Source organism: Capricornis sumatraensis, chromosome 16, assembly GCF_032405125.1.
Source record: "Capricornis sumatraensis isolate serow.1 chromosome 16, serow.2, whole genome shotgun sequence".
Lineage (NCBI taxonomy): Eukaryota > Metazoa > Chordata > Mammalia > Artiodactyla > Bovidae > Capricornis > Capricornis sumatraensis.
The window spans coordinates 64,283,619-64,310,436 of NC_091084.1; the positions used below are offsets into that span (position 1 = coordinate 64,283,619).

General features: G+C 41.3%; 2 protein-coding genes across 5 annotated transcripts in view; one reads left to right on the forward strand and one right to left on the reverse strand.

Moving 5' to 3' along the window:
* Nucleotides 1-12,817, forward strand: part of TCP11L1 (t-complex 11 like 1) — a 36,001-nt gene extending 23,184 nt beyond the window's left edge. For 2 of the 3 annotated variants that reach the window (XM_068988223.1, XM_068988222.1), the window contains 4 exons: nt 31-227; nt 3,039-3,220; nt 5,064-5,236; nt 8,852-12,817. In XM_068988223.1, coding sequence (XP_068844324.1) covers nt 31-227; nt 3,039-3,220; nt 5,064-5,236; nt 8,852-9,063 — 764 coding nt within the window. In that variant the 3' untranslated portion in view covers nt 9,064-12,817. Of the gene's footprint in view, nt 1-30; nt 228-3,038; nt 3,221-5,063; nt 5,237-5,743; nt 5,947-8,851 lie in introns of those variants that run through there. The other variant, XM_068988224.1, reaches the window with a different exon arrangement.
* Nucleotides 12,818-16,170: 3,353 nt separating this feature from the next.
* CSTF3 (cleavage stimulation factor subunit 3) overlaps nt 16,171-26,818 on the reverse strand; it is a 68,328-nt gene continuing 57,680 nt past the window's right edge. Inside the window, exons 11-21 of one of the 2 annotated variants that reach the window (XM_068988220.1) lie at nt 26,142-26,251; nt 25,652-25,768; nt 25,313-25,387; nt 23,820-23,963; nt 23,350-23,452; nt 22,010-22,079; nt 20,527-20,722; nt 18,331-18,484; nt 17,518-17,612; nt 17,309-17,369; nt 16,171-16,807 (exon numbers count right to left, since the gene is read on the reverse strand). In XM_068988220.1, coding sequence (XP_068844321.1) covers nt 16,605-16,807; nt 17,309-17,369; nt 17,518-17,612; nt 18,331-18,484; nt 20,527-20,722; nt 22,010-22,079; nt 23,350-23,452; nt 23,820-23,963; nt 25,313-25,387; nt 25,652-25,768; nt 26,142-26,251 — 1,328 coding nt within the window. In that variant the 3' untranslated portion in view covers nt 16,171-16,604. The remainder of the gene's footprint in view (nt 16,808-17,308; nt 17,370-17,517; nt 17,613-18,330; nt 18,485-20,526; nt 20,723-22,009; nt 22,080-23,349; nt 23,453-23,819; nt 23,964-25,312; nt 25,388-25,651; nt 25,769-26,141; nt 26,252-26,818) is intronic. The other variant, XM_068988221.1, reaches the window with a different exon arrangement.

Sequence of the window (26,818 nt, forward strand, 5' to 3'; positions counted from 1 at the left end):
AGTAACGTTCCAAGTCTTGCTTTTTCACAGATTCCCTGGACTTTGTCACCCAGTGGCTGCAAGAAGCCACAGATGACCTTATGAGTCAGAAGTATAAAAATGCCCTGCCAGCTGCAGGAGAGGCCGCCGGCTCTGGGGACGGTCCCCGGCTAGATCCCGTGGCCGTCCAGAATTATGCGTACCTGAAGCTTCTGAAGTGGGACCACCTCCACCGACCCTTCCCTGAAGTAGGTGCTCCAGGGCAAGCTGACTGCTCATTTCTTTCTTGTACTGCTGAACTTCTGAAAAATAATAGTTACAACTCACATAGCAGAAAGTTATTCCTTTGTAAACCGTGTAATTCCTGGGATTTTAGTACATTCACACAGCTGTGCTACCGCTGTTTCATTTCGGAACATTGTCATCACCCGAAAGGAAACCCTGGACCTGTTAGCAGTCACTATTCTCCCTCCTCCCCTCACCCCTTGGCAACCTACTCTCTGTCTCGATGAATTTGGCCTATTCTGGACTCTTTGTTTAAACGGAATCATACAATATTGGCCGTTCATGTCTAGCTTCTTAGCATAAAATTCATCCATGTTGTAGCATGTATCAGTACTTCATTCCTTTTGTTTTTTTCAATTGTGGTAAAATACATGTAAAGTTTACCCCCACCCCCCGCCTTGTTTCTTTGATTGAACCCTTTGGCCTGTGGGATCTTAGTTCCCCGAGCCAGGGATGGAAGCCCCACCCGCTGCCTTGGAAGGCAGAGTCTTAAACTACTGGGAAAGTCCCTACCATCTTTAAGTGTACAGTCTGGGCATTAAATGCGTTCATGTGACTGTGGAGCCATCACCACCACCCGTCTACAGAGGCAGCTGAAACTCTGTGCTCTTTAAGCACTGACTCCTCCTTCTGGTCCCCTCCTGTCTCCTCTGTGTTTCTGGATCTGACTGTTCTAGGTGCCGCATATGAGTGAAACCACACACTGATTTGTCCTTTTGTGTCTTGCTTGTTTCACTTAGTATACTGTCTTCAATGTTCACCCACGATGTTGCTCGTGTCCACACTTCTTTCTGAGTCTGAATCTGTTCCATTGTGTGGCTCACCCCATTTTGCTTCATTCATCAGCTGATGGACACTTAAGTTGTCTCCACTTTTAGGCTCTTGTGAACTGTGCTGCTCTGAATATTTGTGTACAAGTTTTTGTCTAGACATGTGTTCCCACTTCCCTTAGGTATGTACCTAGGATTAGAACTGCTGGGTCACGTGGTGACTCTTTGGCGCAGCCAGACCGTTTTCCAGAGTATCTGCCTCGCTTTGTAATCCCACCAGGAGTGTGTGCAGCTGCCAATTTGTGCTGCCGAGCGTCTGTCCTGTTTTTACTCATTCTGATGAAAACCCTAACTCAGCGATGTTGCTTTTCAGTTTTATCTAAAGAAACTGCTTCTCCTTCCATGCAGAGCCATGGTTTTTTTTCTTTTTTGTATGTATTTTACAGTAAGTGCTTCTAACTGCCAGAATCCCTTAAGGAGATGACTAACAAGGGATTCCCCAGCAAATAGGTGGTTTGGTGTCTAGACCCCCCTTCTTTTTTGAGGGCACTCAGGCTGCTTATCTCTAGCCTTCAATCCTGCTACTTCTCTAATTTTCTTTCTCAGTTCCTTATTTTTCCTTTTAAGATGTTGTGAGCCTGAGGTTTCACCTCTTGCCTCTGAGTTCCCTGTTTCGTGCCAGACCAAGCTCTAAAGAGGGTGTGGACTAAGGCTGGGGGAAGACTCCTTCCTGAAGAGTCACAGGCTCTCTCATCTCTCTTGTAGATGTTTTGCTTGAAAAATTGTTGTGGGGAAAACAGTGTTTTCATTGGGGATAGGTATCCTCAGAATTGATCCTTGGAAATTTTTTTTCCCCCACCATAGGTAAGAAGTGGATTTATTTAAAGAGAAACACACTCCCCAGACTGAGTATGGAAGGCCTGAGCAGCCCAGAAATATGGCGTGATAGTTTTTATGGGCTGGGTAATCACATTGGCTAATGAATGGGAGGATTTGCATCCTAAACCCAAGGACTACATACTGCTAGGAGGCTTCAAAGCAAGGACGCTGCTGCCATGTAACAAAGTGAAGTCAAAACAGGGACTGGTAAAGCCTCTCTGTTTGACAGTAGAGGAGTATCAGCCTTCAGAGATGGTTTTTACTTCGCAGGGAGAATTCTGGGCTAAGACTCCACATTGTTAACGTCCTGATTTGGTGCATTGGTTTCTTATAGCAAGACCGGTCTTTAAACTTCATTTGGTTAATTTATAAAAACTCAGATCAGATATCATATCCCCCCTAGACTCTCCATTGCCCTTTCCCTCACCCCACACAGGGGACTTTGGCCCGGCCGGACCCAGGCCTGTCCGTAACATGGGGACACCATCATGGAAGTTCACTCACTGACTGCTTTCCACGTGGCTTTGGGTTACCTGTCATTCCTGCTTTTCCTACTGACAGTTAGTTTTTCTCTTTTTTTATTTACTCCCCAGTTCTTGAGAGCCTCCCTTGTGCTGGATGCTGAGGGGGATACGGAGGTGAAGAAATACATCTCACCCCTCCTTCCCTCTGGTGCCCTGGATAGAGTGGATTTATTGAGTTCTGGCTCTGCCAGCTGCTTTATATACATGGTCTTTTTTCATCTTTATATATTTTTTACTTTTATTGAAGTATAGTTGATTTACAGTGTTGTATTAATTTCAGGCAAAGTGAATCAGTTATACATACACGTGTATCTACTTTTTTTTACATTCTTTCCCCATGTAGGTCATTACGGAGTATTGAGTAGTTAATTCCCTGTACTATACAGTAGGTCCTTATTAGTTACCTATTTTATATATACTAGTGTGTACATGTCAATCCCAATCTCCCAACTTGTCCCGCTCCCCTTTTCTCATCTTTAGAACAGCCCCACGAGGGAGGAATCCCCGTTTTGCATAGTTGTGGGGGCTGTGGCCACACCGCCCTCTGCTGGTCACAGCTTGAACCTGCAGCTCAGGATGATTTCTGTTGTATTCATCGCAGACAGTTTTGATGGACCATTCTCGCTTCCAAGAGTTCCAGCTCCAGCTGGAGCAGCTGACCGTCCTGGGGGCCGTGTTGCTGGTCACGTTCAGCATGGCAGCCCCAGGGATCGCCAGCCGGGCTGACTTCGCCGAGAAACTCAAGATGATTGTAAAGATTCTGCTCACAGACATGCATCTGCCGTAAGTGGCCAAGAGCTGTGGGGGAGGGTCTTCAATGGATGGTGCGAGGCAGAGGGTGGCAGGGAGCAGGCTTGGGTGGGGGTTCTGCGGCGTGAGACAGAATCAGGGCCTCTCACCAGGGACCGAGGAAAGCTGGCTCTCCAGTGCCCTGCAGAATTTATTCAGGGTCACACAGTCAAAGTTAGAGTCAACTCTAGGGTTGCTGAACAAGGCTCTGGGACAGTAGCTTTCACATGTTTGTGACCAGGACGTCTAGTAAAGAAATTCGTCTTCCATGGTGACAGTGCACACTTGATCACTCATGTAACTAAAACAAAAACTTCAGAAGTGAAACTTACCCAGCTGTGCTGGATACTTCCTGATATTTCTATTATATTCTTGCTCCATTAAAAAAAAATATATTGGTTATTGTCCAGTGTTACCCTACATTCACTACCAACTAACAGTTTTGTCAACGCAGCCCTGGGGAAAGGTCAAATAAAAACCAAATTGCATTCTTCCAGTGTGTGTGAATGTGATTGCAGTTTTTTGCCCTTTGTACACTCCTCATAGACGTTCTGACCTAGGTGTGAATGGGTTATTTATCAACCAGCTGCAGTCCCCGCTTCTGTGAGGGCAGCTGCTGTGAGCGCTCCTGCAGTGAAGTCAGGTTAGGTGATTGGTGTGGTTTCCACCTTTTGGAATGGTTCTAAATAAAGCTGCTTATGGTAAAGAACCCACCTGCCAGGGCAGGTAGACAGAAGAGATGCGGGTTCAATCCCTGGGTCGGGAAGATCCCCTGGAAAAGGGCATGGCAGCCCACTCCAGAATTCTTGCCTGGAGAATCCCACGGACAGAGGAGCCTGGTGGGCTATAGTCCGTAGGGTCACACACAGTCGGACACAACTGAAATGATTAAGCACTCACACAAATAAAACTGTATCTGATGAGGTCCAACTTAGAGGATTCTTCAAGTGGAATGTCCACAGACCTCCTCCTCCTTACAAAGTGGAGAAACTGGCTGCTGAGTTTGCACACAGCCTGAGTGTGTTCAGTGCCACGAGGGGTGTATACATGAGTCGTGACCTGGGCCTCAACAGCCGTGACTCAGGCCTGCAGGGTGTTTGCTGAGGTGAGGCGAGGCCTGGCCTGCGGCCCTTGCACAGGTGTAGCCCTGGGCTGTTGCCCAAGTCCGCCACCAGTAAAACTGCTCTGTCACAGCTCCTGAGGAGTGGGGCCAGTCTGGCGCTCCCTCAGAAGGCCGGCCCTGGCGTGTCCACCCTGGCCCCAGCGTCGAGTCCCAGGGCTCGGACGTTTGCTCTAGATCCAGGACAGAGGTGATTGCTTTCTTAGAAAACACCCACCACCATGAGGGCTCCCCCCGGAGATGTCAGGGGAGCCCGGGAGCCCCGGGAAATCGAGGTGTGAGTTTCAACTTTAAGGTTTCATTTCCGTTTATTCTTTGAAAGTAGTTAATACACCGTGTTTCTAAAGCTAAACAGACAGAGTGGTGTTCAGTGAAAAGTTTGTCTCCTGCTACGTCATTTCTGGTTGTTGGTGTTGCTCCAGAGGTGTCCAGGGCAGGCCTCGGTCAGTTTCAGCCTTATTTCACCACAGATGCGAGCAAGAAGTTGGGTTTTAGATTGTTAGACCAGGTATAACCTGAGCCCTCCCCTCCCCTTTCTCTTAGAAGCTCCCCAAGTTGGGTGGACACTGTCTGAGAGGCTTGGGGCAGGGAAGGGTCACAGTTTCCCCCTGAACCGGCCAGTCCACAAATGGGTCGCGGGGGCTGGGGGCTGAGGGGACCGTGCACTCGGTTCACGGGCCCTCCCTTCTGTGCTGCTCCTTCCCTTGTCTGCTCCAGCTCCTTCCGCCTGGAGGACGCCCTGACTGCCGTCGGGGAGAAGGTCTGCCTGGAGGTGAGCAGCTGCCTTTCCCTGTGCGGCCTCAGCCCCCTCACCACAGACAAGGAGGCCGTGCTCAAGGGTCAGATCCAGGCCGTGGCCAGTCCCGACAACCCCATCCGCAGGATCGTGGGTACGTCTGGGGGGAGTCGGGCCGGGGATGTGCCTGCGATGGGCTGGCGGACATTGTGGAGGGTTTGATGGATGATGAGTGCTGATGGGTGAGGGATTAATCACCACCGTGTGGTGAGGGCGACCCCAAGTTTCGGACAAGCGACCGGCAGCCAGCACTGTCCTGAGGGCTCTGTCTTTGGAATCCGGGTCTTGGTTCAGAACCCTGCTCCAGCACCGTGAAGTAGTAGGAAATATCTGTGCTGGCCTCTGCCCCTGGTTCCTGGCACAGAGCTCCTGAGACTCTGGTGGTTTCCTCCGTGAGAAGAGCACAGGGAGCACCTTTTATTCGAATATTTAGTCTTTTCCTGGTCCAGAGCTCCTGCAGCCTTTGGAATTTCCTGGGTTTGGGGAGCGTCTTTTGTTCTGAAGAGGTGACTCTTTGGACTCCCTCTTGGGGGCTGGTCCCCCAACAGGCCAAGCCATGATTAGAAGTTTGGAACTTTCAGCCCTACCCTCCGTTCTCCAGAGAGAGAGGAGAAGAACTAGAAATGCCTGCAAGATGAACCCTTCATGAAAATCCCAGAAGTACAGGGTTTGGAGAGCTTCTGGATGCGTGAGCACATCCGTGGAGTGGGGCGGGTGGTGCGTGCATCCCTGCTGCACGAGAACAGAGGCTCTGGTCCTCGGAATTCTCCCCGCCTCACCTCATGAGCATCTTCACTGTTCACTTGTATCCTTCATCAGAGCCTTTATTATGTAATAAACTGGTGAAACCTCCCTGAGTTCTGTGAGCTGCTCTAGCAGATCACAAATCCATGGGAAAGGATGCCATGTGAACCTCCGATGTATAGTCAAGTCAGACAGAAGTGGTGGGTGACCTGGGGACCTACTCCTTGTGGTTGGTGTCTGACGTGGGCATCAGTCTTGTGGGCCTGAGCCCTTAACCTGTGGGAACGGAGGCTATGTCCAGGTGGTGTCAGAACTGAGTAAGATTGTGGGACACCTAGCTGGGGTCACAGACAATTGCTTGGTGGTGGGAACCCCTCTTTCCAGATCTGGAGTCAGAAGTATTTTGAGGGGCTTCCGTGTTGGCTCAGATGGTAAAGAAGTCTGCAGTGCAGGAGACCCAGGTTTGATCCCTGGGTTGGGAAGATCCTCTGGAGGAGGGCATGGCAACCCACTCCAGTATTCTTGCCTGGGAATGCCCATGGACGGAGGAGCCTGGTAAGCTGGAGTCCATGGGGTCTCGCAGAGTCAGACATAACTTAAGCGACTTAGCACATGTGCCTGGTGGTCCAGTGGTTAAGACTGCACACTTCCAGTGCTTCCACTGCTCGGGGCACAGGTTTGATCCCGGGTTGGGGAACTAAGATCCCACATACCACAAGGCGCGGCCAAAAGGAAAAGAAACACAAAACAAAACCCAGAAGTGTTTTGGACGTTGTAGCGGGGCAAGGGTGAGGAGAAGCACAGCTGTAGTACAAGACTAGGATGGGTTTTCTATGCAGGTACTTACTGTGTAGCTTGAGCAAGTGATGTGATACTTGAGTTTCGTCATCTCTAAAAAGCGCGTAATACCAGCACCTCTAGGGCTGCTGAGAGGACTGCAGGTGATCATATTAAATATAACTAAGGTCCTTACTGCCAAACTTGGCAGCACATAGTGAGCACTCTGCAACAAGTCGCAATTATTAAAACTATTACTGTGCTATGTGAGCTATTCCTTTCCATCATCACTGGTTGATTCTGTTCACTGGTTGATCAAGGAACACATCTAATATTTAATTTTTAGGATTATTGTTATTTGATTGTGAAGTCCTTCCTCAACTTCTTTATGAAATCAGATAGCTGTTCATCTTATAAAATAATGAAAAGTTAGCAGGCTTCAGGCAAAAGCAGAATGAACCGTGGGTATCAGATTCTGAGTAGAGGCGGAACCAGCGAGATGGCTGTGCTGCTAATACTAGCACTTGTTTTTTTTTATTCCTAGGTAATATTTCATGATGGAGAAGGACATGGCAACCCACTCCAGTAATCTTGCCTGGAAAATTCCATGGACAGAGGATCCTGGTGAGCTACAGTGCATAGGGTCACGAAGAGTTGGCCGCTACTGAGTGACTGAGCAAAATATTTTATGAAAAGAAAGGAAGTTAGTCCCTCAGTCCTGTCTGACTCTTTGCGACCCCGTGGTCTGTAGCCCACCAGGTCCATAGAATTCTCCAGGCAAGAATACTGGAGTGGGTTGCCATTCCCTTCGCCAGGGCATCTTCCTGACCCAGGGGTTGAACCCAGGTCTCCCAAGTTGACAGGCAGATTCTTTACCATCTGAGCTACCAGGGAAAGTGAAAGTGAAGTCGCTCAGTCGTGTCTGACTCTGCGACCCCATGGACTGTAGCCTACCAGGCTCTTCCGTCCATGGGATTTTCCAGGCAAGAATGCTGGAGTGAATTGCCATTTCCTTCTCCAGGGGATCTTCCTGACCCAGGGATCGAACCCGGGTCTCCCGCAGCGCAGGCAGACGCTTTACCGTCTGAGCCACCTGCCAAAACTAGAATGTTGTCAGAAGTGGGATTTATAAAAAGAGAGTGACATGAATCAGTGTTTTTTCAAATGTTAGATTTTTCCACCCCAGGCCTGCCTTAGTTACAGTTTCATCTTTGGATTCCTCAAGGGGAGCCTCCTGCTGTTGCAGGGCCCTCGGACCCTCAAGACCATTGTCGTCAACTGGGGTGTGGATGCGGGAAGGGGCTGAGAGGAGACCGCTGGCTACCAGGCTGCTCCCTTGGTTCTGCCAGCTAAGTTGTTTTGTCACAGCCAGTGGGGGTGTGTTACTGGGATCCAAAGAGTGTCAGTCAGTCACACCGGAGAAGGTTCCCTAGTTGAGGGGGGCATGAAGTTTGAAAACGCTTATTCAATATAAATGCCCCTGTTGCTTTTGTAATAAAATCTGCAAGGTTGCAGCTTGCACACACTCTCTTTTGGCAGCAGAGGCTACACAGGATGGCACAGCACTATCATGGGGTGAGGGTGGGGGGCCAAGAAAGCATCACACTAAGGGATTCCAGGGAGTAGGACAAGCTGCCCGCAGCTGCGTGAGCTTCGCTGCCGGCCATGGACAAGGAGGCTCAGGCTTCTCTCATGGGCTTTGTGGGAAACACTAGGCCTCAGGTTAGCAGTGCTGGAACCGTCTTTCTTCTCCTCTTTTTGGAACTTGTATTTCTTGCTTCGTTTTTCCTCCCACTTTTTATGTGAGCTTCAACAGTGGCTCATGTTGGTCTCTTTGCGCCTTGCTCCTCTGAGAGCAGAGCCTCTCAGCACCCTAGACTCTCCTTAATCGTCCATACGTTTATCCTTGCTTTCCAAGTATATGATTTGGGACATTGCCTGGAGGCCGGGTCTCCAGCTGGCAGGCACTGGGTGCTAGGGAGAGAGCAACAGACAAGAGGAGCATGGTCCCACCCCGTGGAGGGAACACCACCGAAGAGATGAATGTTCAGAAGTGGGAGGTGCCCCAGGGTGATCAGGGAAGACTTTCTCAAAAAGGTGATGTTTAGGCTAACAACTGAAGCATAAACAGAAGTCCGTAAAGTCGCCCTGACTAGGAAACAAACATCTGCTTTCTCTTCAATCACAGATTCCCGAATCCTGACCTTCTTAGACACCTACCTTGCCTCAAGTCATCAGAAGCCATCGCCCATAGCCCCTGGGGGATTGGGTCCGATTCAAAAAGAGCTGGAGGAAGTTGCCGTTAAATTCGTGCGCCTGGTCAACTATAACAAGATGGTGTTCAGTCCCTACTATGATGCGATCCTCAGTAAGATCCTCGCCAGATCCCAACACGTATAGTCCCTGTAGCAGCAGTATTACTTGCTCGACCTGTTCTCAGCTGTGATGTGGCTTTGGAAAATGGCTATTTAGTACATTTCTGTTTAATAGCACTGATTCCAAAAGGAAGAATATTGTGTATCAGTGTTGAGAAGACTTCTTGGAAAATGCACTGAGTTCTCTTTTGGGGTTTGTATTTATGAGTGCAAGTTTACAAATCAGAGAGGCTGTTGTCCTGAGTTTCATAGGTAGCACTCAGCTTTTAACAGGACTGCCCTGTGTCTCCACCCCCACTGTAGCATGGTCGTAGCTGCCTGTCTCTCCCTGGAGTCTGAGACCGCTCTTCTGCCATCTGGGTGGTTTTTCTTCTAGACACCCGAGAGTATCTGACAGCCACCCCCGAGTGAAGAAGGCAAGCCATGATGCCTTTAGACTCGTCCCTCTCTGGCACAGCCTGCCCCTCCTCCCTTCAAGTATTTTATGTTAGAAGAACTTTATAAATCTTACTGCCTCCCATCTGCCCCCCTCGACCCCCAGTTATTTATTGCTTTCTCCCCTCCTGGCCTAGCCAGAGCCCTAGAACCTTTCATTCTAGTTGAGTTATTAATATTTGATTTAAAAAAGCTTCCTCTTTTGTACAAAATTACTTCTGAACCTGGATGATAGTGTTTATGGGATGTAGAGAAAGGAAAATTCTTTGATTTTTATGTCTTGAAAGTTGAGGAATTTTAAAAAAAATAATATGTTAGTATAATATAAAAGAAGACAGATATTGGAAGTTTTTACTGAAAAGTTCACTCTGATACAACACCTCGAGGTATTGACTGAATTTGAATTTCAGAATTGGATTTAAGTGTTTTCAGATAAAATAGCATAAGCTCACTTACTTCTCAGGTAATGAAGTTATAGGAAATCTTTGGTTTTTGAGCAGTATTTATCTAGGAACTTGAGTGACCAGAGTTCCTGACATATCCTGTGGCTAAAAGGGTAGCTTGGGGTCTCATAGATGACCTGTTTTGTTAAAAAATAAATGTGTATCTTAGATTGGGACGTTATGTGAGAAAGCGAACTGTGAAGTCATTGGGGTGATCCCCAGCTGCCAGAACCACAGGGCTGGCGTCATGCAAGGAACCCCTTCATTCAGGCCCAGAAGGGCAGAGGTGGAGCTGGGGACAGGGTTGGGGAAACATCCACCCTGTGGACCACCTAGTGATACCAGGTTCCAGAGGAGCTACTGGTTATACTGGGAGGGATGTGATTTCTCCATCTATTGGCTTCAGACTGCACTCTAATATTTTTACTTGCAGTCAGAAATGTATGCTGGGTTCCATGGTCAGAGGTCATATTAATAAAGTTTAGTCTCAAGGACAGATCCTCCCTGGTTTCCTGGGAAGAGGTTAAAAGCTCAGTAAGTAGAACTTTTAAAGAATAAAACCACATCTTCTGTAGCACCTTCAGTGAGGTCACCTCTGGAACTGTTCCTGGAGGTCAGGCTGCCGTGGCCGTAGAGAAGGAGGCAGTGCGTGGGGTGGGGAGGGCACTCCGGCTTGCCTCCACCTCAGTGTTCAGGGCTTCCCCGCCCCATCCAAGGATGTGGGAGAGGGGTGTGACCCCCACAGATGCAGGGCGGCTCACCACCTCCTGTAGCCATTTTCCCTAAATCTCGACTTCTTCATTCTGCTTTCTTTTGTAAGAATTAACTCTTGGATTTCTTTTCCCCCTCATGGGTTCCTACATGGATAGAGTGACGTTTGGACAGTTTGAAATCTTGATGCCCATGTAACAGGGAGCTTCACAGACTCCTCATGGGTTCCTGCATGGATAGAGTGACGTTTGGACAGTTTGAAATCTTGATGCCCATGTAACAGGGAGCTTCACAGACTCCTGTGGCTCCCACTACCTCAGTGTCCCCTGGTGGAATTCTACAAGAGCCGAATGAAGACGGTGAAGTTCAGAATCACGATATTCATATTGAATCGTTTTGCTGTTGCTCTTTGAAGATAAGTGAGCTAGTTTTTCTTCCTGGAATCTCATAGGATTATCACTAAGGGCCAGGAAAATTCGTTTAGTTATTTAGTCACTCAGGAAATGTCTGCTAAGCATCTACTTAAAACTCCCCCCCACCACAGGGTATTTTGTCCCTCCAAGACAAAATACCTTTGGCATATAAATTATCCTTCAAAATTGAACTGGTTTTATATATATACTGCATGTTGATTGGATTTGACATGGTTTCCTGCCTAAAAGGGTTTGTGGAAAACATATCTTTAGGGAAGTGCTGTTTATTTGGCAATAGTACTTCACTACCAATGGGTAGAATGCGCCTTGAGAGCTGGGTTGCTATCAGCAGGTCAGTTTAATTTCTCTGATAGTTTCCTAAATGAGTGAGTGAGTGAGTGAGTGAGTGAAGAAATGTCTAGAAGTCAGCTGTCAATTGATTAGGTGACTAGTGGGTGGGGTCTCCCTGTATGTTTCTTTTTTTAATCTCATTAATTCTAAAGCAAGCTGTAAAATGTGATTGTTCATGTAATGTAACCCTATAAATATACTTCAGGTAAGAGTTACACTGATATGTCTTACTGATTAATGCAGTGGACAGGTATATAGGAACTTTTTCTCTGTGAAGAAAAGTTACTAAAAAGTTTGACTCAATAGGCATATAACATGCACATTACTGGCTGACAATTCTGAATGGCTTATTTAGCAGTTCTGTTTTTGTGGCTTATTTTAATTTCTCCGAAGTCTTAAGATTCCTGGGAATAGAGCAGCCTAATTTCCTGCTGAATTTCAAGGGAGTGAATTAGGTGTTTGCGGTTTGATTTCCAGTGATCTTTTGACATGCCCTGACTTGTATGTAATTTGTATTTCTTTTGAGGCAGAATAGTAGACTGGGAAGACTAACAGCGGTCAAGAAACCAGAGTTCTAATCCCATTTCTGTCATGTGATTAGCTGGAGCAAATCAGGACCCATTTTCAATACCCATAAAATGAAAGGACTAGAAAAAGGCCTTCCAAGTCTGACATTCTGTGATAAATTTGACTGGAATAACTGAAGTAGACTGCGGTCGGATTGTGCAGAAAGATCCTGACTTAGAGGAAGATCTGGGTTGAGTCTTTGCTCTGTTGCCTTCTTGCAAGGTTCGGTGGTATTGGGCCATTCTGCCTTCAGTTCAGTTCAGTCGCTCAGTCGTGTCCGACTCTTTGCGACCCCATGAATCGCAGCACGCCAGGCCTCCCTGTCCATCACCATCTCCCGGAGTTCACTCAGACCTCACGTCCATCGAGTCAGTGATGCCATCCAGCCATCTCATCCTCTGCCGTCCCCTTCTCCTCCTCCCCCAATCCCTCCCAGCATCAGTCTTTTCCAATGATAAGAATACTAATTCACACTTCCTGTGAGGATTAAATTTGATAATGGATATTAGAATGCTTTGTACACACAAAAGAACTATAAATGGCTTTATTAGCAACAAAGGAGAGTATTCTAACCTTTTTGCCTGTGGGTGATGACAGATTTGACTGCCGGTGCCCAGCCTCCTTCAGTCAAGCACGTTTTACAGGCCTATAGGGAAGGTTTTCCTCCTATCCTGTCCAAGACTGTTATTTTCTTTTATCATCTCTTCTGTACCAGAGCTGCAATCTTACTTCTTTTATATGCTGCCACTCACCTGAGCTCCAGTGATTTCTCACTTCCACCTCCATGTTATTTGAAGTAAATGAATGGATGACTGAATGGTAGTGGATGATAGGCTATGAAACTCATATTAAAAGGCAATATCTCATTGAAAACCTAAATAAAAAATTACAATGATGTTTGCAATTGTGTATTTATATTGGGTTTTATATACCTATTTTAATGGTTTACTTTTTTTTTTTTAATGGTTTGCCTTTTTATTCATTTTTCAAAGCGCCTTCATGGGACAGGGAAAGGGGAAACGGGAAACTTTTAACCCTGAAAATCCTCTATTAACCTATCGAATGTTCACTGATACTTTCAGAAAAAGCTAGAGTACTAGAAATGTGTCAGAAACCTGAGCAGGCAGAATTTTACTTAAAACTGCCTTTAGTGTGGATTTCTGTCTTACCTATGTTGCCTTCTAAACTAACTTATAGTTGAGAAGGCCTGATCTGATGGAATTTCACTTAATTTAGAAATCAGTTGTGTCTGGCGTTGGTATCAATAGACTTCACCATTTTTTGTATTTGTTTTATCTGAACTAAGCCTAGCTTCCCTGGTAGCTCAGGTGGTAAAAAATCTGCCTGCAATGCAGGAGACGTGGGTTTGATCCCTGGGTAGGGAGAAGGAAAGGGCGACCCATTCCAGTATTCTTGCCTAGGAAAATCCCATGGACAGAGGAGCCTGGCATGGGCTACATGGGGTCACAAAGAGTCAGACGTGACTTAGTGACTTAACAACAACCTAACTGAACCAAACGTTGAGAATCTTTAAGTGCAACTTTTGACTTAAAAGCAACCTTAAAATCAAAGTAACACTTTTTTTTCTTTTGCATTCTCATTGCCTCTGCTTTCTAAAGTACTGCCTGCTGTGGGCTCAAAGCAGAAATTTGGTCATGTCGTGGACAGGGAAGAAAATTTAGTACAAGGAATTGGTTTTTTTAACTTTTATTCCCAGAGCTGATAAGCTAACTTCTGTTAAATATTTAAAGTTTTACCTAAATCAATAATATGGTAACTGAGTTTTGTTAACCTGGCATGAATTAACCATTCAAGAATTCTGAAATTTGTATTAAATAAAATATAACTGCACTTGCTGAACATCACAGTCAAGTACGAACTACCAACTTTAATGAAGTTTGCTTTGGGAATTGAAATGTAAAAACCAAAATTTATGAACATGGTGATTTTAATTTTACTATCATGCACATCAACTCTTAGTTTTACATATTAAGTATATGCCAGTAGAGGATTAATTATAAAATTACCAAATAAATTCATAATTATCCCCCAAGGTCAGCATGCTGACAAAAGTGGTTTTATATTTTCGTTCTTTTCCAGTAGTACAATTTGATCACATTTATATTTACTTGAGCTATAACCTTTTACTTTATGTGGCTCCATAGATAAAACCTCTTGTTTGAAATTTAGTGCTAAAAGCCAGAGTTTGACTGATTTTTGTTTAGGAAGGATGTATGGTCCTTAAATTTTATCCAGTTCTAGAATTGTGGGGAGATGCTATCATTGTTTTTATGAAGAGGAAAGATATGAATATCTTTTGGTAATTTCTCTGCTTCCAGCAATATGGATATATGAATCCTTGGACATGTAGGATTGGCTATATATACCACAGGAGTCTGCACATAGAGTTCCAAAAGTGAGTTCAGGTTTCTAACATCATGCTACTTGATGTTAGATGAAGGAATTATCATTCACACAGAATCATACTAAAAACCAAAAGTGTATATATATAGAAGAACATTAAGTTCTACATATATATATACATACATATATATATATATATATATATATATAGAATATTCAGGAAAAGTTTTCTTCTTAATAAATAATTTATTTGAAGTTTTAAATGTCATATAATTTCTAGGGGAAAAAAATCTTAGAAATAAATGCAGTAGGAGCAATTATAATACATATAAATGGCCTTAACAGTCCTTAGTCCCCAGAGAAGGCAATGGCAACCCACTCCAGTGTTCTTGCCTGGAGAATCCCAGGGACAGAGGAGCCTGTTGGGCTGTTGTCTATGGGGTCACACAGACTCGGACACGACTGATGTGACTTAGCAGTAGCAACAGTTCTTAGTAGCACTTTTCACCAAGGTAGGTAGGGGCATGTATGTGTGTTTTCTTGTTACAATGCTTAAAAAAAAAAAAAAAAAAAAAAGGCTCATTTTCCTTGCATAATCATATGGCTTTGTTTGCTCATATGGACACACTCTTACAGACCATTACAGGTATTTGAAATCAGTTTGTCTTCTTTAATACACTACCCAATGATAGCACTCCAGGAAAGATTCCATATCTCTCTAAAGTCTGCTATATGGTACTACTTGTGCCTTTCAGATTGTATTGTTGATAACCATGATATTAAAAAGAAAACCCACACAGCTTAAAAATGATACTTAACAAAATCTGAGGTAGAGCTGCCTTTTTAAAGGAAATTTTACTCAGCTTTACTGGTAAAATATTGGAGACACACTTTTGATCAACTTAGGTATAACCTTGCTACATATAATTTATATGAGAAACTGATATAACTTTTCATTTGTAGAAATATTTGAAGCTGAAATTTAATCACACTTGAATTCAAATTCTAAATTGTGTACCCAGTATGTAAGATTGTCCCTTTATAGCCTTACTACTTTTCCCCTTTTTTTTGTAGGGGGCGGTCCCTTATTTTTAGCCTTTATTCTGAATCACAAGCACAAGCCTCAGGGCTCAACTTGTTTTTGGTCTAGTTTTCTAAAAATGAGCCTAGAGGAAGGAGGTAATGCTCCTAACAAAGAGCAAAACAATTCTTCGGACTTACTTTTTAAGGATAAATTTTTGGTCACTGTAATCAGTTTTTGTTTACTTGGTCACAGTTTAATTTTTTTTTTGATAGGTTAAGAAGTGGATTTATTCAGAGCGAAACACACTCCACACACTGGACCATCGCAGAGGGCCAGTGCAGCCAGCCAATAGTTTTTCTTTAATGCTATCTTTGTTTAGCGCTTGAAAAAAAATGTTCTTGAACACTGAAATACATGTGAGAGCAAGACAGTGAGTGAGTGATTAAAGGAACACCCACACTTATGTCACTTTTAAGAGAGACGAAAGATAAAATATCTCAGTATCCCTCAGATTTAATTTGGGGAAAATGCATTCATATTTGAGGATTTCTAAAATGTTTAATTTACCTCTTAAAAATGGATCCTTCATGTTTCCAAACAGTAGCAAAAAAGACCAGGAAAGGACAATAGTTGTATATATGGTAAATACAAGGTGACTTTTCTTGTATTGTTGACATTTCTTTTTAAACTGTATTGGCTAAATAACATAAGCTGCTATTTCAAATGTGAAGGAAAGCAGCACCAGGAGACATGACTTTTTTTGAGATCCTTTTATTTTTTAAAGGATTGTTTTAAAATGTTAAACTACAAAACCGATTCCATACATTCTGCCATAAATAAAACGAACAATAAGGCAGGACTCTACATAAGCAAACCAAAAACAGCTGTTTTCAGAAAATGTGATAAAATGCTTTACAATCATAAGCCATCCAGTTTTTAAAATAAAACTGTTGAAAACCCACAAGTCTTCAAGTGGTACATACAAGACACCCTTGAAGCAGGAACAAAATGTGGTTCTGCCACTTAGTACTGTTCTCACACTTTTTTGAAAACCTAATTCTGCTTAGAGCATAGGTCTGTTCCAAATCCTAAAATTCACGTAGATTGGTTGGTTGTTCTCGAGAACCATATGATAGAGGCACCAATGACAATACAACTTTGTTTCCAAGAACCTTGTAACAAAGCATTGTCTCTTTAAACATATGACTTAGAGGCAAAAGGATAAGAGTTTTCTTCCGAGGCAGGAGCTACACCTGGTTCACCGAATTCGCTTCTGCTGCCTTGCTCTGTAAATGTCATGAACAGGGGGAACCACAGCTCCCTTTTCCTCATCTTCATCTGAATCCTCGTTGGGCCTTTTGACAGCCTTCGTGAGCACTGCATTACTTTCCACTGGGCCATTGCCTTCTACGGCTAGCTCTGGGGCTCCTCCAGTAATGATCCTCACAGCTTCTTCAACTGCTATTGAAGCAAAACAGAAGGACTGTTGGAGGGTGTTGACAAGTATGCTACTGTGCCATTCACTTGGTTATACAGCAGAAACTAACACAACATTGTAAAGTAACTATAGCCCAATTTTTTTTAAAAAAAGTATGCTGTGAAGGAGTACATATGTACTACTTTGGATACTTTATCATTTTGTAGCCTCCTATTAGCAAATTCTGAGATAGTACCACTGATACTAAATAAAGACAAAAAACTAAGGTTAAAATTAATAAAGTTTTCATAAGCAAAATCTGATAGTACATGTTCACATGAATAGAAAAGCTTTTTATGATATTTTTCTTAGTAGAATTAGAACATGAACTGGCCTCTCTGTACCAGAGAGGGTTTGGACCCCTGCGAGGTGTCACTGTACTGCTGCAAGGTGGCTAGCTGGTTTTGGAAACTTCAGTGGCGATCTCTCCTGTCTTGGAGACAATAATGTGAATTCCACTCTAAAAATGGAGCCTCATCACTTACTATTTGGTATCTTGCATCTTCGGAAAATTTCCATTAGTTCATCCACTTGTACAAAAGGACCCTATTTTGACACAAAGAAAACTTAATCCCCAATAATCTGACGAGTTAAAATAGCCCCACTTTGTATTTCCCATGATAAAAGAGAAAAAGTACGTAATTACTACATTTACCCATAGAGCAAATATCTGTCATGAAAATGGTGAACAAACCTGGAAACAAATAGGAGGAGGGAGAAGTTTCATTAAAACAACTGCTGCAGGTGGCACTGGGAACACTCCACCAGGGACAGGGTGTAAGCCTGGAGCTGTAAGAGAAAGGAATATAGGAATGGGACGGAAGAAGTTTCTATACATGTAATAACTAACATAAGTAATTTGTACATAAATTACTGTGTACAAAAAGTCTTTGTTCTGGACATCTTAAAATGTTTTTAGTGTTTTATATGTTTGACCAGACTCAAGTGGGTGAGACAGTGAAAGCAGTCTCAACCTCATGGCCACTGAGGGGCAGAAAAGTAAACAAGTGACTTTGCATAAGATGACCCAGAACCTGAGTTAGTCAGTTTTTGTCAAAGATCATGTCTAAGCCTCACAAGTCATTTTTTCAGCAAGCCCATTTAAAGTCAGTTATATAGTAACATATTTCATTGTAAGGGCCTTGTTCAAATAGAATTCAGAGACTACTACATATTAGTAAGTATAAGCAATACCAAATATCACCAAAGTAAGTTTCCAGCTGTGCAGGTAACCTGTATGTAGTGGCATTTCAGAAAACTCTCTTACGTATCACTGCCAAATGCATTACTGCAATCTGGATCAGTGAAGTTTTTTGTTTAAGACATTTTAAACTCATCTTGATTCAAAGATTATAGCCAAATCACTTGTCATTATTGACCCTGAGTCTAATTATTAACCTATAATGGAAAGGTCACATTAATTTGCCCCCTCCAACCCCCACACACCTCTGGATTAAACCAACAAACAAACTGAGGTCTCAGTACTGGATCTAAAGTCATGGCTTACGTGCTAAATGTCGTGGCTGAAATGGAATCATCTGCTGAGTGTCTGGTTTAGGGTATTCTGGTTTTCTATCCACTTCATCTTTCAGAACAGGCACTATAGAAGGAGCTACAACTGGGTCTGGAATTATAGCTGCTAGCTTAGCACGGGAGACATCCTGAAAATGCAGAACAGAAGAATCCTAAACCTGAAAAAGGGACTTAAGAGTAGAACTGTGCAATTCTACACTCCTGAGGATACACTAAATAACTCGGTTAAAACCATAGCGAGAATGGAGAAAGAAAAGCAAGAACTTCCATGACAGTGAAGACTGACAAATGTAAAGAGTCATTAGACTCAGTGTCACCAGGTGGGACATTTGTAGGGTCCTTTTGTAGGTAATACATACCGGGTAGATATATACACCTGGTAGGTAATAGATACCAGGTAGAGGTGGGGTAATTTGGAAGAAAATCTGCAGTTTTAGATATTTTCTGATATCTCCTTTCCACTAAAATTGAACATCATCCATCAAGTTCTCTAAGTGAAGAAGCTGATTAAGTAAGGTGCTCTTTCATGAAACCTAACAAAGCTTATCACTTACGTTAGTTCATAAGATTTTGCTCATGAAATGAAAAATTATTCCCAACATACTGTTAGAGGGGAGAAGGAATGTTTGTTGAGTAACCACGTTTGTCAATTTTTGCCGTTCATTCACTCTTTGAGGAGGTAGATAGGATCACCTCCATTTTACAGAAGGGACTAACGCTCAAAGAGGTTCTGCTGTCTCCAAGGTTATATGGCTAGGAGGCAGACAGAGGAGTTGAGAGCACGGGCCTCTCTGACCTCACCCGTTCTGTCTTCTCAGTGTCCCAGCAATGCCTGCCAGGGCTGAGAGCAACTCTGAGAGAGCCTCTTTTGCCAGCGTCAAGGGATATAAGAGAATTTCATGTTCTCAAAACTTGCTCTTATGCAGTTGGTGGCAAATCTAAATGAGGACACCCACTGAGAATTGCTTTTTTTTCCTCTTTCCCACTCTCACTTATGTGCCACACACAAAAGCATAATGATCCTTCCCAAATACACAGAATATAAACAGAAATACAAGATGGAAAATTCATGAAGATATTTTCATTAATTTCTTTATTTCCATTTTCAACTTGGCAAAGTTGAAACAGTCTAAAGATTCCACAAAACAGTCTTAAAAATGCCTTTGGCTTTTTATTAAGAATTTGTTAAACCAGGAGCAGAATCCCCTCATCCCTGAGCAGTAACCCTAGTTCAGAATAGGAATATGGGGCTGGCACACAACTGGAACTTCCATTAATGAAAAGGTCTGAAGTTTATTTTAATCTGGTTCAGACACAAGACCAGTGAGACTCAGGCTAAAAAAGGGCAGTGAGGAAATGAAGAATGATGGTGAGGAACATCCTAGCTGGCTGGCTTAAGGAGACCAATCAATCCAGGACCCGTGTGGATATCGCTTCCCCTTGGATTTTCATCTGGTCTTTGTTCACCTGACACAGAAAAATCAGGCAATGATAGAGCCGTCGTTTTCTCACCAAGGGCTATTTCTAGGCTATTAATCTTTCCTTTTGGCCTGAATAAGTTCAGGTCCCAGATCTGTTTTCTTAATGGTGCAGAAGTCCAAATAGAGGAGTTCCATTCCTAGATAAGCTGTTGAGTTGACGAAAAAGTTTGTTCCAGTTTTGTTCCATAAATGGAACAAAATTTTTGGCCAATGAAATAATTTCCTAAAGGCCTCCACTGAAGGAGCCCTGTTTCAAGATACAAGAAATTTATGGATTTACCAAGCTATAAAGTTTCTTCATCATATCTACAACATATATAGCAGGAATTACATTTGGTTTAAGATCTCCTATCAAAACACACTCCTCAGTTTTAAGAACTGTTAGAGAAAAACTAACCTAAGTGACATTCAGATTTTCCACCTGCCCACAAAATGTAAGAAATAAGGCACTGACAATTTCAAGGAAAGAATAAAGTTTGTTAAATCTCGTTTTAATTCTCATTTTGTTCATTACTGTTGATAATATTTCACAAACCCAAGGAAAATCCCTGAACTTTTTGTATTCTGCAAATCTATTCTAAAACTAGACTAATTTCAATTTCAGAATTTACTTTAAAGTTTGTCCATGAACTATTCTAAAACATCGGGAAAGTAAAGACATCACACACATCGTGAGCCCAAGTACATACCTTATACCCAAGTGCTTTTAGTTCACTTGCAGAGCAAGGATATAAATCCATGAACTTGTATCTGTCTACCAGTAAAGCTGTTTCTTTGCCTTCATACTCTTCTTTGAATGCTGTAAACCGTCTTTTCTCCACTTTGAGTATACTAGCTAGATCACCAATATTACTTTCAAAAGCTAGAAATCGGGCCCAGATTTCTCTGTAAGAAAATAAATATAATCAATACTTCACTATCCTGGGTTTAGGACTTTCAAAAATATTCCAGTTCCTTCCCCTTCCTTCCCCTTTTTAAAATTATAAGAATCTATTTTTTTTATTATAAAGATTTCTAAACTTCAAAACATAGAGTAGTATAATGAATACCTATATTCCATTACCTAGATTCAGTCATCATTAATATTTTGCTACATTTGCTTCCCCATGTTTTCACTTAAGTATCTGAAAGTGAATTACAGTCATCATAACCTTTCACCCTAAATACTTTCATATTTAAGGTGTTTTTGTTTTTTGTTTTTTTAGTTTTTTCTTATTTAGCCTACTTCCTATCATTTGTGGTCAATGAGACATTTATCCTAGAGACAGTAAACTAACTCTAGGTGGGGAAGAGTTGAAAAGGAACCCAGATTTCCAATTACTCCTGAATGATATGACTTCAGCATTTTGTGGTGGTATGAATTAAAATGTAGAATACATTCTTTGTACAATGTATGAATAAAAATATATTTCAAAATCTAACATGATTGTTCTCTATTTTTTCCCATTAATAGGGATCACTGGGGACAAATTAGTGCCTCACCACTGTTCTAACAGCCAAAATTAATTCTCTGAGACTCTACTTAAAATGTCAGTAAGCACCTCTGTACTAAAGTAATACAGTGACTTCCTATTTTATGCTAGGTAGGGGACTATCACAAAACTTCTATACTGGGAGACATTATTGCTACTCAACAAGAAAGTAAGAATTGGGAAAGTTAGGAAACCTGCCCAAGGTATAGCTGACTGAGCTGGAATTTGAACCCAAGACTCCAAAGCCTTACTGCTCTCACTGTGCCACTGTACCATGTTGTCCCTCTGGTATAACTGAGTCAAGACCATGAATCAGCGATGTAACCTGTCAAACAAACTTTCACTTTGTAAGAGTCTTTGCTCTTGAAAAAGAGATAACAAAAATTTCAGAACTCTGCCCTAATTTGTCCATATCAATTTGTAGGAATATAGAGAAAGATATATTAAAATATTTAATAACAAATTGTTAAGGCATCTCTCAAAATAATCCTAGTCGGTATGCAAAAAAAGTTTTTTTAACAAATCTTAAACAAGTATGAAAATATTGCAGGCAGCCATTTGTAAATGAAACTTAAAAAGAGAAGGGAAATTTCTACTGAAACTTAAGACTCACAACAAGCAAACATTCATACCAGCGACTACAGTTCAAGTATTAAAGCTGCCATTAGAACCTGACCAGGAAGTTTTCACAATGGCTTACCCAGATTTCTCAGGAGGAAGACTTCCAGATGTTAAAACTCGTTCAAACAAAACTCGAGTATTATTGTCCTCTAGGATATTAAAGAAAATTTTAAATATTTTTTAAAAATTTAGTTCTATAATTCAACAAAGCATTATCTCATTGAATCCTCACAAAAATCTTACGCAGAGGGGTCTAAGTATTATCACAACCAGTATTTATATACGAGGAAGTTTGAGGTTCAAAAAGATGAAGTGAACTGATTTGGCTCATTGTTAACTGAGTAATGGACCTGTAACTAGAAGCCAGACCATACTAAACAAAAGGTACTGAATAGGTGGATGCGGTGGTGGACACTGGGCTTCCCTGGTGGCTCAGCAATAAAGAATCCACCTGCAGTGCAGGAGATGTGAGTTCAGTCCCTGGGTTGGGAAGATTTCCTGGAGAAGGAAATGGCAACCCACTCCAGTATTCTTGCCTGGAGAATTCCATGAACGGAGGAGCCTGGCAGGCTACAGTCCATGGACTTACAAAAGAGTCAGACACGACGAGGTAACTAAACAACAACAACAAAGCTGACATCAGATTCCAGCCTCAATTTTACAGTAAAAAATATTATACATACTAGTAACTATTCTAAAAAATGAAGCAAAAGAATATAAAACTGGTGAGGAACATTCACTTCATACAAGAAATTTCTTTTTAATTAAATGGTCCACTGACTCACTTTCTGGAGTTAAGTCCTCTTCCAGAGAGTAGAATCACTAAGTTGAAATACAAGTCATGTTTTTAAGTTTTATTCTTTTCTACTATTTAGGCAGACAGAATGTTATTTTTTCTAAAATATCATTAAAATCATTAATATACACCTGTGATATCTAAGTTTACATTTAATTATTTACATGACACATAATTTTTTATATTTCTTTCTTAAATCAGTTTTTATACCAGATCATTTTTAGTCAAGAAATTACATATCCTGGATTGTGGTGTGGTTAAGTTGATTAAATGAGATATATACATACATATACGAATTCTCTAGCCTTGTGCCTGGTGTAAGGCAGGAACACAATAAAGGATTGCCATTATTATTATTACAACAAAATAAAAAAATAAAGATAAAGATGCTCATAAACATAATGTTTCTTTTTGAAATCTCTTCCCCAGTAGCCTCAAAGGATTTTACTTGGGCATCTTTGAGTTTTTGTGGCTTGAGATTTGTGGCTTCATTCTCTACTACTGTTGGGACTGTGCTGCAGAATTAAAGATCATTCTGCAGAGGGAAAAATTCCAGGAACATAATATCAAAGAATGACATTGATGGTTTAATATTAACCAATACAGATCTAGACTCTACTTACCATTGAGGTGAGAAAGATAGTCAATATAGGCCAAGACATATTCTGGAATGTCTCCATATTTCTTTAGCCCCAGCTCAAAAATCTTAAAGGCAACAGATTTGTCCTAGAAGTAAAGAAAGCAAAGTACTGATTTCCATCAGATAAGATACTCAGTATTAAAACTACATTTAAATATGACTAACTAAGTACATTAAGAATTACAATGGATATTAAAATCATGTAAAAACTGCAGCACTAAATACCATTCAGGGGGTTTAGATTCAGAAACATGGAGTTTAATAAGGTATAAATTAGCAGGCAGAGGGGATATGAATGATGCTCCATGTAATTTTACATAGATACACTTAGGTCTCCTTTATGATACAGAAGAATTAAAGTTTAATGACAGAAACTAGGATTGCCTTTCTTTTAATTAATTTATCTCAGATAAAGGAAATTATTCTATCTTTATATTTTATTACAGGACTTACCTTACTACAGTAATATTCCATGAGTGCTGCAGTAACATAGACATGGTGGCGGGTTCTGGTATCTTCTCTTGCTTTTTTAAATATCATTCTTCCAGATTTGATCCCTTCAGCTCTTCTTGCAAATTTCATATATTGGATATATACCTATGTAAAAAAAGTATTTGTTTTCTATAGGTTAGATAGAATGTGATGCCTGTGGCATCTAATACAGGCTCACCATACTTCTATACTAACATAAGAAAGCAATTTGAATACCTGAGAAATTGAAAAGTGTCAATAACTTTATAGATATTGCACTATTTAAATCCATAAGCAATTTTTTCCTGATATTAAAGATGCATGCAAATTAATTTTTTAAAATTGAGATATAATTCACATAGCACAAAATTCACCCTTTAAATGTATAATTCTGTGATTTTTAGTGTATTCCCAAGGTTTTATAATCATTACAATCATCTAATTCCAAACATGCTAATTAAACCTTAAGAAGGAATAAAAGTGAAATACTAGAAAATACTAAAATTTCTTGATTTATTGCTTTAAAAACCCACTACTCTATTTTCTAAAGAACATATAATGTAACTTCATTGATAAAATGAATCATTTTATACTTTGCACTAACAGAGTACTTAACACATAATGAGTATGCAATATCTATTCGATGAACAAAGGTCTCTGGACTACACACAGGGTGACTATTGAGTAGGCTCCTGATTGGCCCAGTTTTGATGATGCCAAACCTCGCTGCCCAGATGAATGAACTCTGAGTTACTTGAGGAATGAAATTTAACTTATTTGTCATTATACTGCTGGAATCTAGCACAGTGCATAGCACAGATGCAGGCTGCTAAACGAATTTTAAAAAGATGACTAAATGCAAGCAGTGGAACCCCAAGGTAAACAAAGAAAAAAGGAATAGATCTGGAGTTGACTTGAGGCAGAGGGTCTAGAGCCCCATGCACTGGCCTGTCCACTTCTCCCACTGAACGAGTTCCACTGCACTTTTGCAAAAATAGTGGCTTTGAAAACCACTATTACAGAGTAGACTTCAGGATAGAGTGAGTTCCTGTCCAACTGCTTCCTAGAATGTTGGTTTCTCTTGCCTCTATTTACTTAAAAAGAAATATTTATTAAGCAACAATTACATAGCATTCAAACTATGCTCACGAGGAAGGTGTTAGAAAAAGCCGCACTGTAGCTGTTTCATACTTCTGTACTTAAAAAAAGAAAAATAGGGCAAAACCTCAGTAATTGTCAGGGACTGGGAGACAGGGAAGGGTTGACTATAAGGGGGTCACGTGAGGGAATTTCTGTGGGGTGATTTAAGTGTTTTATATTTTAATTGTGATGGTTGTCCCATGACTATGTTATTAGTCAAGATTCATAGTACTAACAATTCAACAAAAACAGTAAATTTACTTTATATAGATTAAAAAAACTTTTCTATAAAAGCAGACTGCAAAGGTGGGAAAGAGATTTATAAAGTTACTTACCAAGGTGGGATCAATATCCTCAATTGCCAGAAGTCTGTTATATATACTGTGAACTTTCTCATACTTCATGCGACTCTAAGATGGTAGAGAAGAAGTGGATATAAATATATACTCATAAACAAGCAGGATTTGAGCTCTGAGGAATCCAGAGGCTGCATCCCACAAAGGCACCTGCTTTGAGCATAAATGTATAATGAGCAAAGGACTAATAACTGTTCATTTTGCACTATCTCTGTCTTCAAAAAGCAATATGCCTGGTGAAGAAGCAGCTAGGAAAAAAAATTCAGCGCTGCAATTAAAAAATCCAATTATAAGAAAGTTCTAAATATTTTAACTTACCTCTTCATAATCTGCATATGCAAAATAAAGAAGCATATTCTTCTTTAATAAAGTGCTTATGGCTCTTTCATATATATTAGCAGCTTCATCACTAAATAATTTGGCATTATTCATATCCTAGGAGAGAAAAAAGAAAGCTCACTTACAGTAAGTTTAATGTAGCTGAAAGAGAATAAAACACAGACTCATCATATGTATATACCTATGGACATACATGCATTTCTGGATTCTTAAAAAAATTCCTAAGACTTCTTCCATTATTTCAACATAAAAAAGAATTATGTAAGTACTCTAAGTGATTCATTACTTTAATACATTAAAGAAGAGCCACCATGTTTTAATTCTAAAGTAGTCTAATCACATAAGAGGGTCACTAAAGTTTTCAATTCTTACACATTATTACCAAAATTCAGTGTTATACTTTTAATAAATTATTGCTATATCGAAACCATGAAAAGACCAAAAAGGGGGGAAAAAAATGAATACTCACCCCCTTCTCTGCTAACAGTTTACTTGATTGCTCAAGATATTGGGCAGCTTCATACCAAATATCAGGGTGATGGCCCAGTACCAGCAGGCACTGTTCATAAGCAAACATAACTAAGAGAAGACATTTGCAACATTTAATTAGAATAAACATTATTTATAAAACTATCCATATAAGTATCACAACTAAATTTTTAGGCTAAGACAGGGCCCTCAATAATGAATGATAATTAGAAATAAAAAACTTTAGTGATTATTGTCATCCACCCAAACCCATTCATTTATCATTTATTAAATTAATATTTATTGAGTACCAACTATATGCTGCTGCTGCTGCTAAGTGACTTCAGTCGTGTCTGACTCTGCATGACCCCATAGACAGCAGCCCACCAGGCTCCCCCGTCCCTGGGATTCTCCAGGCAAGAACACTGGAGTGGGCTGCCATTTCCTTCTCCAAAGCATGAAAGTGAAAAGTGAAAGTGAAGTCGCTCAGTCATGTCCGACCCTCAGTGATCCCATGGACTGCAGCCTACCAGGCTCCTCCATCCATGGGATTTTCCAGGCAAGAGTACTGGAGTGGGGTGCCATTGCCTTCTCCAAACTATATGCTAAGGAATGTGAAAGACACTGTGAATATACCAGTGACTAAGACTTCCTATATTCAAGAAGTCTGCAATATTT